Source organism: Acromyrmex echinatior, chromosome 8 (assembly GCF_024713525.1).
Source record: "Acromyrmex echinatior isolate Ae372 chromosome 8, ASM2471352v2, whole genome shotgun sequence".
Taxonomy (NCBI): Eukaryota; Metazoa; Arthropoda; class Insecta; order Hymenoptera; family Formicidae; genus Acromyrmex; species Acromyrmex echinatior.
The window spans coordinates 8,415,659-8,431,713 of NC_141859.1; the positions used below are offsets into that span (position 1 = coordinate 8,415,659).

Sequence of the window (16,055 nt, forward strand, 5' to 3'; positions counted from 1 at the left end):
AAAATGCTATTACTTTCCCCGCTATTACATAAGGCGTCGGCATATTCGTATTACGATTCGTTTTGCCGGCTCATGTGCATTCAGCTATATGCCAATATCATAAGCTTCGAATTTACTTTCTTCGTGAAATCAGTATGTGATCTCGATACAGAGAAAGAGAGGAGAGAGAGTATGTGAGGGAATAGATTTTATATCGGAGTTGGTTGGCTAGAGATATGATTTCTGCTTATAGCCGATAAACGTTATTTCTTTCGCATTTAATGTAAATTAATAATTTATTTAATAATTTAAACTAACTTAATTTTCTAAAAATTACGTTTTTAAAATTTCTTAAGCATCAAAATTTCTTATGAAATTTACATGAATTCAACAAGTGTCAAACTTTATTTTTAAACCATTAGATAGAGCATGTATCTATTTTGAAATAACGATTGTGTTCCAATGTGTACTAATCTTGTAGAAATAATTTAAATCATGTTTTCTTAATTTAAGCTCTTAAGATGCAAATTTAAATCTTTTGATTCTTTTATTACTATCGGAACATTCGTAATATAATTGTACGGCAAGAGGAAAATCCTTTACATATACTTTGAAATAGAAATAGTGAATATGAAGATAATTACTTTTATTTAAATGGCAACATTAATGAAAATGAATGTTCTTTTTCAAGCTAAGTGTATTTTTTATATATCCCTTAGCTTTTGTATAGTTTTTTTTCCTCTTGCCCCTTTTAAGTACCATTCATGAAGGTATTTTAACGGGATAACTTCTACAATTTCCGAAGTAAACCAATGAAAAACTATTATCTTGTTCTTAATATTCTTGCGAAAGATCATTTGTAGTATTAGCAGTAATAGCAAGGTGTTCTTCTTTTCCATTTACCATGGCTTGTTTTGCTGATACTCGTATTCGACGGGTACACAAAGCGGACTTAAATTACTGCCTCAGTTTCTGGAGCGTGCTAATCTTGAATTAATTACACAATTCCTTGTCTTTTTGGTGTTACAACGTCGCACTTTCTTATTACCGTTTCGTTAGTTTCGTTCCTTGAATTCCAGTCATTAGATACGCCGAAATCACGAAGCATCGATTGCGCTCAAGAGATACCACAAAAGTACGATAAGATTTTCGGGAAAGTTGAATATAACAGTTATTAACGACTGGCGAACACGCCAGAAATGTTTTGGCAGCGATATAAATTAAATGTGCGACCACAGATACAATATAATTTCGTTTCGTTCGAATAAAATATTTTACACTAAATTTACAGTATGTTCATTTCTTCCGGTTTAAATCCGACCGCAATTTTCTCCCTTCGAGCAACAAATCGCGAACGGATGTCTTGCCCGTTAATTTATCCATCGAAATTCGATTATCGCGTATTTTGAATATTTGCGGTCTCCGTTCCGCGGAATATCGGAGTTTCCGCGCTCTCAGGGTGGTCGCGAAGCTCGGAAGTTGGTTATTATATTAAGAAAAAGTCTCCGTTAGCGGAAATTGGATTTCACTTTTAACCACGAGATGGAAGTTGCTTAAGAGTCTGCTTCGTTGGCTGGATTTTGATTGTAAACTATTCTATCTCGTTTCCACATTCCGCGAGCGAACCTCTTCGCGCTATCAGGCCACGCTCAAGCCATAGGCAGTCGTCCGCGTACAGAGATATTATTGGAAAAATATATCGACGCTATAAAAGCCGTGGAAGCCTTTAAGCTGAAAATTGCTTTCAGCCGAAAGTGGGTGTTCCGCCGCTGCAATATTTTTCCGGAAGCTAATATTCGATTCAAGGCGTAAATTCGATAATCGCGACGCATAAGCGCACCGCATTAAATGTGGCATTAATGCCACCCCTCCCACCCCTCTATTTCCATATCTTTTGTAAGAACTTGCGTTGTTGCGCTGCATTTATAGCGCTGTAATTTTATCTTTTGACACTGTTTACTGATTGGAAACATGAGTACAATTTGTTGCTCATGTATAAATGATTTCCATCCAATATTCCGCAAGCATTCTTAACTAGCCAGATTTGTATTTATATTGATGTCTGTTGGAAAAAAAATAGCAAAATCTTCCACAATCGGTTTTGCAATTGTAATTATTCTTCATGAAAATATTATTATATTAATTTTAATTCTGTTAAAACCTATGAAATAATTTTTTAATTTTATGATCGATTAAGTAATTACATTAGTAATTACATCGATAAAAAGTTTTTATGTTAAGTTGATCTGATAGAGTGTTTCTTATATATTTTTTTTTATTTTAAATCTGTTAAATCGATGAATAAGACAGTATTTTTAAATAATATACATTCAAAAATTCGTTTATCTCTTCTGATTATTTTTAGATATAAATAAATGATTTAGGGAATTGATAGCTAAATTTAATATAATTTTCTATTCATGAAATTTAAACAAAAATCATTTTAATAAAAAAAAAGACTTTATATCTGTTGTTAACAAAGTATATAAGTTTTTAAAAAGAGAAGTGTTAGTTACAAGAAATGTTTTCAAAATCAGCATAAAAAAATACAAGAATCAACCAAAATTATTCATATAAACAAAAATTATTCATATAGACAAAATTATTGTTGATCAGTATTATTTGTCATTATCTCCCGAATACGAGAAATTTCATTGTAGGCAGAACATTATTTACTTGCATATTTTCGTAGGTAAAAATAATCGTGACACGCAGCACCCATTACTGAACAACCCGAAAACAATCTCCTGCTTCAACTTGTGCATGGACATCTTATAAATTTTCACGCGAGTCAAGCAAAGACGATAAGTATTTCAGTTCTCCCAGGCAACGGCGCTATTGTTGTCTGGACGATAAGATCTCGCGCTAAATTCAAGCCTCGCATTGGTACCACGAGGACAGTTTGAATTATGCCGCTTGGTACCACAATGAGGAAACTCTGTAGGGGCGGTTAGGTGAACGAAGGTTAGGGGAATGGTGCACGACAAAGAAAGAAAGTCGAAGCGGAAGTGAAAGAGGAAGAGAGAAGAGAATAGAAAGGGTAAGAGCGAAGATTTATAGGAAGAAACTCGTCTCACGCGAGTACGAAACACTGTTAGGCCTTGCATAGAATATGTCTACAATGCGACTCGTTTGGCTTCGAATGGCTTGTGTCCTCGAAGCACGATTTTCGGTTTGTGTAAAATGAATGCATCAAAAGAATGCAATTGATTTAGAAAGATAAATTAATAGGTAAATTACATCAACTGAGAGATGTACATAAAATAGGAAATTGTGATCGAATAAAATCAGGTTCAATCAGTTTGTTGCAAATTTTTATGTATACCTACTAGTATGGTATATCACTGATTTATTATCTGCACTTTGTGCAACCTTTCATCAAACAACGAAAAGTCCCTCGTTTATTCCCATTACGTTTGTTACTTGTTACACGTGTTTTGCAATAATGAATAATCAATGAATCGAGTCGGTCCTATCTCTTCCGTAGCTTCCTACAAAAGCGTTCGAACCCAATTAAGATTTATCATAGGCTATAATTCTTATTAGAATAATGCTGTGAGGTTTCCCGTTGCCGTTCGCGCGCTACATCCGGTAATGCGTACAACCTTAATATGAGAGAGTTTCTCTCTCGGCTGCTTCTCTCTTTCTCGGTCTGTCTGCTCCTGTCTCTCTCTCTCTCTCTCTCTCTCTCTCTCTCTCTCTCTCTCTCTCTCTCTCTCTCTCTCTGCTTCAAAATATCTCTATTTAAAGCAAAATAAGCAAAACGATGTAACCAGTAGATGTGTGTGGTGTAGGTAATCAGCGGTGGCCAGTGGATGCAGGAACGACGGAAATTGCGCGAAACTAGTGCGGGCCCTATACCGCCGGGATTAGTCTGTCTAATGCGCGTCCACCGTTACAGAAGTTCACTCGGATGCTCTGAAATATGAAGTGGCTTCTGCGCGGTTCCATGTTTATTCCACCAGCCATATCTATCTTCTGCATGGTCGAAGTGGCTCACCGGCGTAGCTAGGACATCGCGTTTGTCCACTTTGAGCGGTCGTACCATTTCGCAGGATCGAGTTAATCTCATGCTGCTTCCTGAAATAGCCTTCCTTCGGTTGAAGACGGAATATCGACGTACTTTGTAGCAGCCTCTCGCGAGTTTATCAAATTGGGAAAGCTTATATCTATATGTATCACTTGCACGGATTTTTCTTGATAAGCTTTTAACTTATCAAACTTCTAATACGAAATTATTAATACAAAATAGAGAAATTATGATCAAGTTATACATACATATCATGAAATTATAATCTAATATAAAATATAATAATAAAAGTTGATGAGAGAGAAGAAAATAATATATTCTAAAATTTCTAATCATGTATAAAGCTATTTCATGTGCGCAATTGCTGTGTGGTTGTGTATATATATATATATATATATATATATATATATATATATATATATATTAGGTGTTGGAATTAATTCGTAGCGTTTTACAAGTGATGGGAAGTACTTTCATTAATGTATTTTTTAATGCTCATGTGAAATAAATAACATTCTTTCATTAAAAAACGCTACGAATTAATTCCAACACCTAATATATATATATATATATGTAATAATTAGCCTACTTTGGAGAATCGATAATTGATGCAGTATTATCCTTTGATGAGGATTTACGAATAAAATATGACACAATAAAATATTCAAGCAAGTGATGGTGCAGAGAACCATTAAAATATAATCTTCTTAAGCAAAAGTATAGAGATTAAATAAATTAACACATTATGTCAAAGAATTAAAATAGTAAGCTTATTATATCTTATTTAAATAATTAATCACATTGGATCTAACTGCTTCTTTACTTTTTTCTTTTTCTTTTTTTTTTATTTCTTCCAATTAAATGTAAATTCTCAAATTAGTATATATACTAAAAAATTGAAAAACTTTTATATTCGAATTAGTAACAACATTGTTCGATTATGCTAGGCAAATACCGAATTTAAGAGTGGCAAAGCATTTCGTTCGGCGCAAAGAAAGAATTTAATAGTCGATGAGACTATATGCTCTTGTTCCTCTTATAACGTCGTGAACGTTCTATAAATTGTGGAAAAAGCGTCCTATTATATTCTCGTTGCTGGTGTGCTCGTTTTACTTATCGTCGGAGATGTATCTTGCATCCTTAAGCCAACGCGCAATAGGTTAAAGGCAATTTGTCACGACACGCGTTATCGCTGTGTCGTAAACTTTCTTCTTTCATAGTAACTACGCGGAAGTAAGCGTGCTTTTAAAATACATTTGCTATATAAATTTAATTATTTGTTTATTAAAAATTTAAAGGCTCCCCTCTTATTCTCTTTCATACTAAGGTACAAAAGATCGCTATATATATTATTTGATAACAGAAAATATAGAGTATACCTAATTTTTTGAAACCTCGAATAGTGCTTTGGAACGTAAAAGAAAATCTAGATTACGTATTAATTTTTCTGATTTTTTTTTAGAAATGCGACATACGTTATCTAATTATTGTTAGAAAGATTTATGGGATCACTGAATATAAAAATAGATCGATACATAAATATCAGTGAATCAAAATGGAGAGTTCAAAGGAAAAAAATATTATCAAATTGTAACAAAATTGTTCATTGATTTTGAAAAAAATCTATTTAAAAGATAAATGCAATCAAACATGAAATACTACTAAAAATTTTTTAAAAATGTAACAATTTTACAATATATTACTAAATAATGTTATTAATGTCAATAAAATTGGGTACTCAATGAGACGTATATTGATAGAAGGCATATAGAAAAATTCAGAAGAAACTTTCTCGCATTTATAAGTATCAATCAACATTTATTTATCAACAGTTATTTTTTTATTGAAATATAAAAATCAAATCATGATTTAAAAATCACACGCGTTTATACATGTACCTATTATTATGTACCTATAGTATAAATTTCATTAGCATTTTTATTATAAATTTATATTGTCATATTTAAATAATCGTCTTGGGAAAATAATACCAAACCTTCCATAATTAGTCCAAAAACTTTCCGATCTTATACTATGTATATAATTTTTTTATATCTTATGATTGTATTTATTACAATAGTTTTCAGTTAAAGTTTAAACTTTTTTTTTAAATGAGTCCTAAATCAACTGATTAACTTAATATTTACCAAAAACATGACTTTTCAAAGATATTGATACATATATGTGCCACTGGAAACCTCTTAAAAGGTTAAAAGATATTTGAAAGGAGTTACGGGATCGCTTCAACATTCTTACAGCGCGAATGCAAGATGTAATCGAGAATGTAACGAAGTTGCTCTGAATGAAATGCTGCGTTGTAGATGCTCGTTCGAAGCGAAGCGATAATAGCGCGGCTCGACTCGATTCTACGTGGCGTGCGCGCCAGTCTCTAATAAATAGTAATTAGCGAGCCGGTAATTAATATAGGAGCAATTCCAGTAGGAGGGCACAAAGCGTCGCGCATTCGTCGCGCCTCTATCTGCGATCGTCTCCGGTCAACCAACCGACCCAGGGACTCGCCCACTATTTTCCACACCCTCTGCATCCCTCGTCACCCCTTCCTTAATACTCACTTCTCTCGTGTGTGCAATGACCTCGGTGCTAATGCGACGATTATACTAATAAAATTTCCGTCCACTTTACGGCCTCTATCTCGGCAAGACATTAGGAAGCGAGGAACCCCAGAAGAAGGCAAACATTCGCCCGCGCTTTTCTCCCCCTCATGAGCAAACAACGGCTCGTAGATCGAGTTCATCCTTCACAGGATGCGGAAAGTTCGGAGCAGAGAAGGCGCGGTAGAAATTCCTGTTGGAACTCGAAACGATTAAAGGGGGTTCCTTTGAAGCATCATATCGCGGAGTGATGCCTTTTGGAAAATCAGCTGGGGTAAAACGGTGTATGATGCTCTCCCCTTCGGTGGCAGCTAATGACCTCACGTTTAGTTTCAATATAATTTATGTTCAGTTTGATATTTCAATATAATTCATGTTCAGTTTGATATTTTAAATGTAATTCATGTTCAATTTGATATTGTGCGTGTGAATTATTAAGTATAAACTCATTTATTTTGAAGCTTGATCATTAAAGCAGATCATTATTACGTGTATTTCCATTATTTCTATTCTTGTAATATAATCTTAATATTTACTCGTGTCTACAAAGATTGCGCCATTACAAATTAAAAATGTATATCATTGTAGTTCTTTTAATAGGAAGATCTATACATAGTGTACCATGTAGTGTACACCCGGCGGCATCTTTTTTGTCATAAAGTCGTTGGACAAACAAGTTTCGTTTGAAGTTATATTCATAATTATCTTAGCAAATGTCTCTTAACGAGAGAAAGAGATGTGCGGGGAAACCAAGTGAGTGTTCGCGTACGCTCCGTAAACTTTACAGAACTATGGGTGGCCACTTGTACTTAGAGCAAAGTTACGAAGTGTCATTAACCAACTGTATGTAACTTACTTAGTCCGTGTGCATCTCCAATCTGTTCATTACATGACTTTCTCTTGCTGTACTCACTTCATAAGCAGCTACGTTATTCCTGGTGCTAAGTCAGTCTTATCTCTTATTATTGTAATGTAAATTCTTATATGAATTGTTATGTTCTTGGGAATCCCTATAATATTTTCGAAATTATTTTGAACATTTCTCATGTAGTACATAACGGAAGATGAATGAAATAGTTATCTTTATTCAATATAAATGCAATCATTGATATGACGAAATTATTAGAAATCTCCCCAGAGTAATTCTCTATTACTTATTCACATGAATTTCGATGAGCATATCCCACGAAAAAAGCATTGAGGGAGTTATCTGCTGCGCACCGCATCGTTATTGCGCGACACCGCTGCTCCCGGAGGTGCAACAATAATTATTTCTAATTTCCAGTTATGCAAAAATGTGCGAAGCTTAAGTACCCCAGATAATAATATCGGTCTCTCCCTAGACAATCCCGGAGGTAACGTGAATTTTTTCTTGTAAATTATCCGTTCACGTCGAGAGTAAAAGCAATTTATCAAAATATTTTCAATAAATCGAATCTATATAATTTTTCATATACGCGTTTTAAATCATTTCGATTGTATATTGTATTTGTACATAAAATGTATCGAGTTTTCATATCCTTTATAATATCTCTTGTGATACTAATGAAAAGTATCGTATTAAACAAGCAATGATAATATTAAACATGCAATGATTTGTAATTAATACGTAATATCAAACCTGTAATAAAATCTAACTGCATTTAATGCAAATGTGCACGTGTGCGACAAACTGTCATTCGTTTGCATATTTCGAGGAAGCTACGCATGACATTATTGATTTGCTGATAAGGCCGTCGATAAATAAACAATAAAAATTTTGTATGTATAATAAAGGATGCAAACTAAAACCATCATTACATAATCATAATAGAAAATACGTAAATGTTTTAAAATAATACATGATAACGTAACAGAAAATATATGCCACCACATAGAAACTACTTTATTATTCGCAAGAATTGTCATTTTTATAAACATATCGCAATGTCTATTTAAATTAGTTATTTTCTTTGAGCATGATATTATTTGAAAAAATATGTTTGTGTTTTGTATTCCTTTTCAATTTTCACCGTTGTTTCATTCGACATTTCTAAAATTTTAGCGCTTCAATACATCTTGACGAATGCAATGGGATTCGTCATGCTAATTTGCGTGCGTATTTACGATTTCTATGACACTTGTGCTAAATACCATTTCATTGTGTGCGCGTATGAAATGATGTAACTTTCAATAATTTCCCTATAACAGATTCGATACTCCATAGCGTGAGCATATTTTATCGTGGGATCACATTATATTCACACAAAGCACGGTACTATCCGAAGATTTGTCTACATATTGAACTCTGTGTTTATAACAGCACGTGGCTCGCATTAATTAGTAATTGACGCGAAACCAATATTAAATCACACTGGGTGAACTAAAGCACGCGCAATTCTTTGCGTTCGGTCAAACTTTGCGCTCCGTTAAAACGGTACGGATTATCGAGAATGCATTACAATAAATTCTCGTGTAAGCATAGTGAGCCATGTGAGCATTCGATATACTAGCAAAATGCTTCTCGTAAAATTCGAGTGATCCCGTGAAAATAAAGTGCCTTGAATAGCGTTTCGTTTGTATTTCCATAAAAGACCAGGGATCTACGTATTTTCGATATCTTTTTCGTTTTATTCACGGTAAATTCGTAATACCTTTCAGTATTCAAACGATTATTTTAGACTTACATTACACTGTGCAAAAAAAGTGACTTTTTCTTTTTGAAGTGTCGTAGTACGTATCCCCGAAAATTTTTTCGCATTGAACACGAGCCATAATCAGAATTTGCGTAGCACATTGGAATTTTTAGTAAATTGAGCTGAAATGGTACAGTATCATCCTAATTTCCAATTATACTCCAATTTATTAAAAATCCTAATATGCTACGCAAATTCTACCGATGCGATGGCATTGTGTTCAGTGCGAAAAAATTTGGGATATGTATTATGACACAAAGGGTAAAATGATTTTTGTTAAACAGTAATTATACAGAAAATCTAACGTTTAACAATCATAATTTGTATAATTGAAAATAAGTACTATCATGAACTAAAATTCATTTGAAAGTTTAAATTATGCCTATTTTTAAATACCCTAGAGTCTAAGGCCTAGACTTTATTTAGAGTTTTTGGTTTTGCCGTAAAAAAATGTTAAAAATGTCAAAAATGTCATTTTTTTGCTCATTTCACCCCAATTTGCTCAAAATCCTTTGCTATGGAAATTCTGCTAAACGGTGTCGAATTCAACACGAGAAAGTCTTCAGAACATGTACCGTGACACTTCGGATAGAATTTTGGTGTTGGCAGATTAAACATGCGTATCATTATATGTTCACTAAAATTTCCAATTTTAAGAAATCGTATAATTTCGTATATTAACGAGTTGCTTGCATAAGAATAATTATAGCAAAAAAAAAAATATACGTACCTATAATCAAACGTTGCAAGTTATAATACCAGCAACCTCATTAACTATCATCGCACACGAATAATTGCGCTTGTTAATATGTTGCGTTTCTATTATTATACAAGTGTTTAGCGCAGTGATACGTGAATCGAATGCGATCGTACGTTAATCGCACGTGTATGTAATCCCCCGTGCACATGCGCGCTTCAGTATTCAGTATCGTCACGGCCAGTACAAACGATGTTTAGTCGCAGGAATATACTAATGGTATGTACATAGAAATATAGAGAAACGAATATACGCTGAGTATATTTACAATGAATTAACGGGTGCTTTAATGCAAACCTCCCCCTTGATCTACACCCCATTAGTTTAAACAGATACCCCATACCATCGCGTACACATCTGCACATCTACATAATTGGCGCTAGAGTATGCACCAAATTAAACATTCGCCAGTGAAAACTGAACCGCGTCATATAACAGAATCCATAGGTTTAAGCGGAATGGATCACGTTTCGGATTCAATTGTCATTATGTTGCTCTTTTCATGGAGTACTAGCGATGTTTACTCATGCATTTATACTAATTCACAGAAGAATAAATATGCACGTGAGTTTAAAAAACAAATCTTTTAGAGAAGCGCGTACACGTTGTTAATAAGATCGACAATCTATATAATATGTTTAAATTTTTTTCCGAATGAATATTCTTAAAGCATGTAAAGTGTTGATTGAATTGTTACTTACCCGAATACGTCTCGGTCGGTATTTGATCACTTGGCACAGTGAAACTTCCTGATGCATTCGGTGGGCAACCATTTCGATTTTGTTGCGCGCGTAAAGTATGCGTCGCGTGTAAAGACGGTCCACGTGGCGGTACTTCCGGTGGTGCGGGTTCCGGAGGGGAATCCCTACCAGTATCTATAAAACGAAAATATATTTTTTTCTATTAGATTGCACATTGTTTCTCACAGCACAAATCGCGTTTTAATAAAACATGAACGAAATTTATTAAATAATATGCTAAACAACATCAATATGAAACATTTATTGTATAAACGCGCATGATATGATATTAACAGCTTCAGATGAAATTGAAATTGATTATATGAGAAATCAAACTATTTGATAATATTTACTGTATAAAAGAATTATAGAAAGTAACTATTGATCTTCGGAAAATTTAATCTCATAATTTTAATAATTTTTTGATTTCTCAAATAACACATTCATTTAACGTCGATAAATTCAAAATATTCGGTGTTTATCTTGTGAATTATTGATTGAATGATTGTATCGGTGTAATTCCATCCATTGCGATATTGTTCTCTCTTACGTGGCATTCATGAAATTCTAGTCTTCCCATAGAAATGCCGCGAGCAATTAAGCGGCATCAATAATTAGGCATCTCCTCGTAACGTTTTATGCATGCAAATTCAAAGAATCTATCTGCCATTACACGATGAAATTGATTACCCATTATAGACGAAGGAATATACAAGGAAATACTGAATAATAGTTGAGTACCATAATTGAGATATTAACGGCGTATATTGCAATTCCAGTATCATTATCCATAAATGCACTTTAAAAGCTGCGACAGCGACACAATGTGTTACGTGTCTCGCTTTGCACATGCGTACCTGTTCAGGCAATCCATGCATACTATATACGTATATATAGTTAATATACTATATAATGGATATTATTGTTTTCTAAGAATTTCGTAAATTTTTGTGTTTGAAACATAAAGTAATTGTGGCGAGCTGCAATAAAACAATACTAAAAATTTTCCATTTCTACCCCTTCACTTCATTGGCCCTTCGGGGCTTAACGTTGCGCGACCGTTCCCGTGGCTAAGTTACTTATAAAGTTGTTGAAACTTGAAAGGAACTCCAAAGAATAATTAAAGTTACCTAAACATAAAGAGCATAAAAGAGCGCCTACCAGGCATGTCGAGGGCAACAAAAATATTTGAGAGTCTACCCGCGAAAAGCTCATCTCTTATATTAGAAGAGGCCAATGTAATTGCTATTGAGAAATATTAAAACACTGTTAATTAAATACTCAGCACAATTAGAAGTTTATTATTAGTTCTAAATTTTGTATCTTCTTCAAATCTAGCATTTTATATTATACTTATACAGATACCATTTATGGTGAATTAGCCGAAACAGCCAACGATGATGCTATAAACCGATACTACGTTGGGCATATATACATAATTGGAGCAATGTATAACCATTAAAGGTTGTTAATGTTACAGTGCACATTATTGTAAATCAAGTTTAACTGCAATACAGTGGTCTATCGCGCTTTCGTGAAGCTACGTAACTTGGTTGTGGTAACTCGGATGTGGGCTAATAGAATTTCGGTCCCTAGTCCTGCGGATTAAAATCTATTAACCGAGTCGTTACAACTTATAGATGTGTGTAAATGTCAAGACAATTACTCGAGCCACATAATAAACAATAGTTTAACGTCTTCTAGTTACCGCAATTCTTTGCATCGACAAGCAAGTTAATAATAAGTAACTCTGTTTGACAGTTAATGAGAAAAAGACTACAATTTTCAGACTACATTAATAACATTAAAAATATACAAGAAGATAATTATTGAAAAATCATAAAACAGTAATGGAATTTTTATGTGATGTTTTCCCACAATTAATTTTTGCATTGTTTTTAATGATAATGGATAAAAAGGCGAGTACATATAATATATTGATATCAAATTTATACATTTGGTCTTCCTGCAGATTGCTTACGTACCTGTGAGATAAATAGGCCTGGGTAGACCTGTGCGACAGGAATGTGCAGAGAGAAAAGTGCATTAGTGCGACGGGATCGGCATGTGCATATGTGACGATTCCAACAAGAATTACGTCATGCAGATGAAATGTACGATGAATCAATTCAAACATTATTATAGATAGATTTACTTTAAAATAAATTTGCACGAAAACTAGTGTCGAGCGTCATAAACGATCACAGTTCTTCAGATTTATATCCGTATATCAAAATTCTATATATATAATTTCCTTAAAATTATTGTGGGATAATTAATTAATTAAAAAAAAATAGATAGATAATATTAATTTCTTATTGACAGATTTAAAAATTTCCATTAATTAATCGATGCAACGTGAGAGCTCGAGATAGAACACAGAACAAAGTATAGATGCTGATTAATTTAATAATTTTACGAGAAAAACGAGATTACAAATGCATTTTAAAGTATGATTGAATCGGATGACATCGAAGGTTAATGCAATTGTCATGCATGTGAATGATAATGATATATCTGCAATATTCGCTTTCACTTCCTGACAACGCTTTGCATTGAGGCTATTTCAAATTTTCGACAATTTTTGCCGTTATCGCTTGACTGGATCGACATCTAATTAATCGTAGAAATTATAAACGCGATAGAGAAATTATTTCTGCGAAGTCACCTGGGAGCAGCATCGATATTTTCCGTAATAAGCAGTAATAATCGCTTAATTAAACCGGACCGTGAAATGCGCAATGCGTAGCTGTCAGCACCAGCCGCGTCCGTCGCGTATCTCGGACAACTTTACCGTCGAAATATACATTTGTTCCAGTTATTGAACAATTTGCCGGCATCGTTCGAGTGCTCGGAACACCTGTAACGCTCAATTACAAAGTCGATATTGCACCGACAACGGGGTTGGAAAAATCTCGGGGCTGGTACCGAGTCGCTACAGAGCCGCTACAGAGAGAGAGGGCCGACCCCTCCTTTGAATCTGACAATGTGTTATTTTGCAAGACATTTTATAACGATAAACTATGAGTCACAGGATACATTCTGTCTTCGTAATGGTTACATCGTTCTGCATGCGTATGCAGTAGCAAATTAAAGCTCGAGAAAAGTACATATTTGAAGAAAGTTCTTCTGAAATTGCGAAATATGTTATAGATACATTAACGTTAAATTACTAGAATGCGGGTGGAAGAGTTAAAACCGGTTAAATTTAATCCGACGGTTAAATTGCCAAAAGCAAAAATATCTCGCAGCGAGCGCGCAGTGGAATTTGATGAATCTCCAGTAGATCAATTATATCGGCGATTGGTAACAAACAATTTTATTATCCATTTGATGGATATATTCGACATCATCTTTTTTTATACGTTTCGCATACATACAGATAAATCAATTACTTGCTAATGTAACATATAATGTAAAGAATCGTTAAATTTGTTGACTTTCGCACAAATTCTATTGAATTCTACGACTTATTGCACTATATATGCAAATTCACCAGCATAACTAATTATACACAGCAAGGATAGGCGATAACGCTACATGAAGGTTAGATCAATACGGTTCCAGCCAATTATAGCTAATGCTGGTACATCATTGACCAGTGGTCAAACCGCGTTACTGTCTCTCATAAAGCATAGGATAGCGTTTACAGAATGTGCAAAATAAATCATGCAGTTTCTGATGGCGATAGGTGCAATGCAATCTAATTTTGCAAAATGATGAACATGATATAACTCCGTAATATAGATTTCACTATTTACATAATGCGGCTTATTTCGCCATGGCAGAATATATTACATTCAAATTAAAATTCACTCAATCTTCCCTTTACGAATATGAAAGAGACTATTTTTTTAGGAAGATTAATTTGCTCATTTGTTGAGTTCTATATTCGCATAACTTAAGCAGCTTCGTTTATATGGAAGCTGCAATTAAGTTTATTTCTAAAAATATTAGGTATTGGAATTAATTCGTAGCGTTTTTAATGAAAGAATGTTATTTATTTCACATGAGCATTAAAAAATACATTAATGAAAGTACTTCCCATCACTTGTAAAACGCTACGAATTAATTCCAACACCTAATAGTTTATTATAATTTCTAAATTTTTCCATAATATTTTTACAAAAATTAAATCACATTATTAGGGTAATTAAATTATTTTAAATATATCGTTCTAATATTTCAATCAACTTGCTTGACACAGTTTAGTGAAATTTATTGGGTGCTGCTTTCGACTATTATTACAAACGTGACAAGCTAGTGGAATACCTATATATACCTATTTGGCGTTTAGCACGACATCTAATTGGACACATTATTGAGCAATATAACGTCGCCGGTGGTATGTCTTGGCCAATCGTTGTGAGCCAATTATGTAGTATGCCAGGGCATCACCGATACCGAGTTCAACCGAGTTATCCCTCATCCGCGGACGGCGAGAAGGGTTAGTCAGACAGTGCAAGGGGATGCAAGGTAGCCGACAGTGACTTGATGCGGTTAGCGATTCGCGTCTGTAATTCGATTTGTCGGTCTAACGCCTCCGCCGCGTCGGGGAGTACACGTTCATGTAAATACGAATTATTTGCTAGCGCTATACTGGCGCGGTATTGCCGCGATGGTAGGTACTGTACCTACTGTCCGATAACCAGCCCAACGAATCGTTCCGGCTTGACTCCTTCCGGACCAAACAGTCTAATAAACCGAGTTAGCATTCGTGAATGCTTCGTCCGAACTGTCTCGTACAATTTCTATGTGCCGCTTCTACCTTCGTTCGCATTGGGCACACAAAATTTCATCCGTGCCTCGCCGAGATCTATTTATACCAATGATAAATTGAGATATAACGCTTTTTTTGTTGTATCTTTTCAAAGTATAACGAAATAATAGAGCCGAATAATTTATTTGTATATTTGATGAGTGAAACAGTCTTTAAATTTTATTCTAGCAATTATAAGACAAGAAGTATATTAAGAAAATAAAAGAAAAAATATATTTGGAATAGAATGAGGTTCCATAAAACGGAGCTTTGCTACGATGAATTTTCACGGAGGAGAAAGTTCATAAATATTACGTTGCTCGTAACCTGAGCATTATACGATAATTTATGACAATTAAGCTTGCGCATTGATTACATTCTATTTGAGTTATTTACCTTAACGTAATGGTAGTAAAGTGGTGAGACAGGACCGTTATAACGTCATCTATAAACCTAATGTCTCGTAACTTTAATTTCCATGCATACTTTTTACTGTCACTGAG

The 16,055-nt window shown here is 34.1% G+C and overlaps 2 protein-coding genes across 6 annotated transcripts in view; one reads left to right on the forward strand and one right to left on the reverse strand.

Annotated features, from left to right (window-relative positions):
• Positions 1-16,055, reverse strand: part of Ten-a (Teneurin-a transmembrane protein) — a 495,412-nt gene that overhangs the window by 294,878 nt on the left and 184,479 nt on the right. For 3 of the 4 annotated variants that reach the window (XM_087409039.1, XM_087409040.1, XM_011050850.2), the window contains exons 7-8: positions 12,779-12,805; positions 10,755-10,928 (exon numbers count right to left, since the gene is read on the reverse strand). In XM_087409039.1, the coding sequence (XP_087265165.1) occupies positions 10,755-10,928; positions 12,779-12,805 (201 nt within the window). The remainder of the gene's footprint in view (positions 1-10,754; positions 10,929-12,778; positions 12,806-16,055) is intronic. The other variant, XM_087409041.1, reaches the window with a different exon arrangement.
• The window catches only part of LOC105142938 (potassium/sodium hyperpolarization-activated cyclic nucleotide-gated channel 2), a 280,821-nt gene that overhangs the window by 58,998 nt on the left and 205,768 nt on the right, over positions 1-16,055 (forward strand). The window lies entirely within an intron of this gene.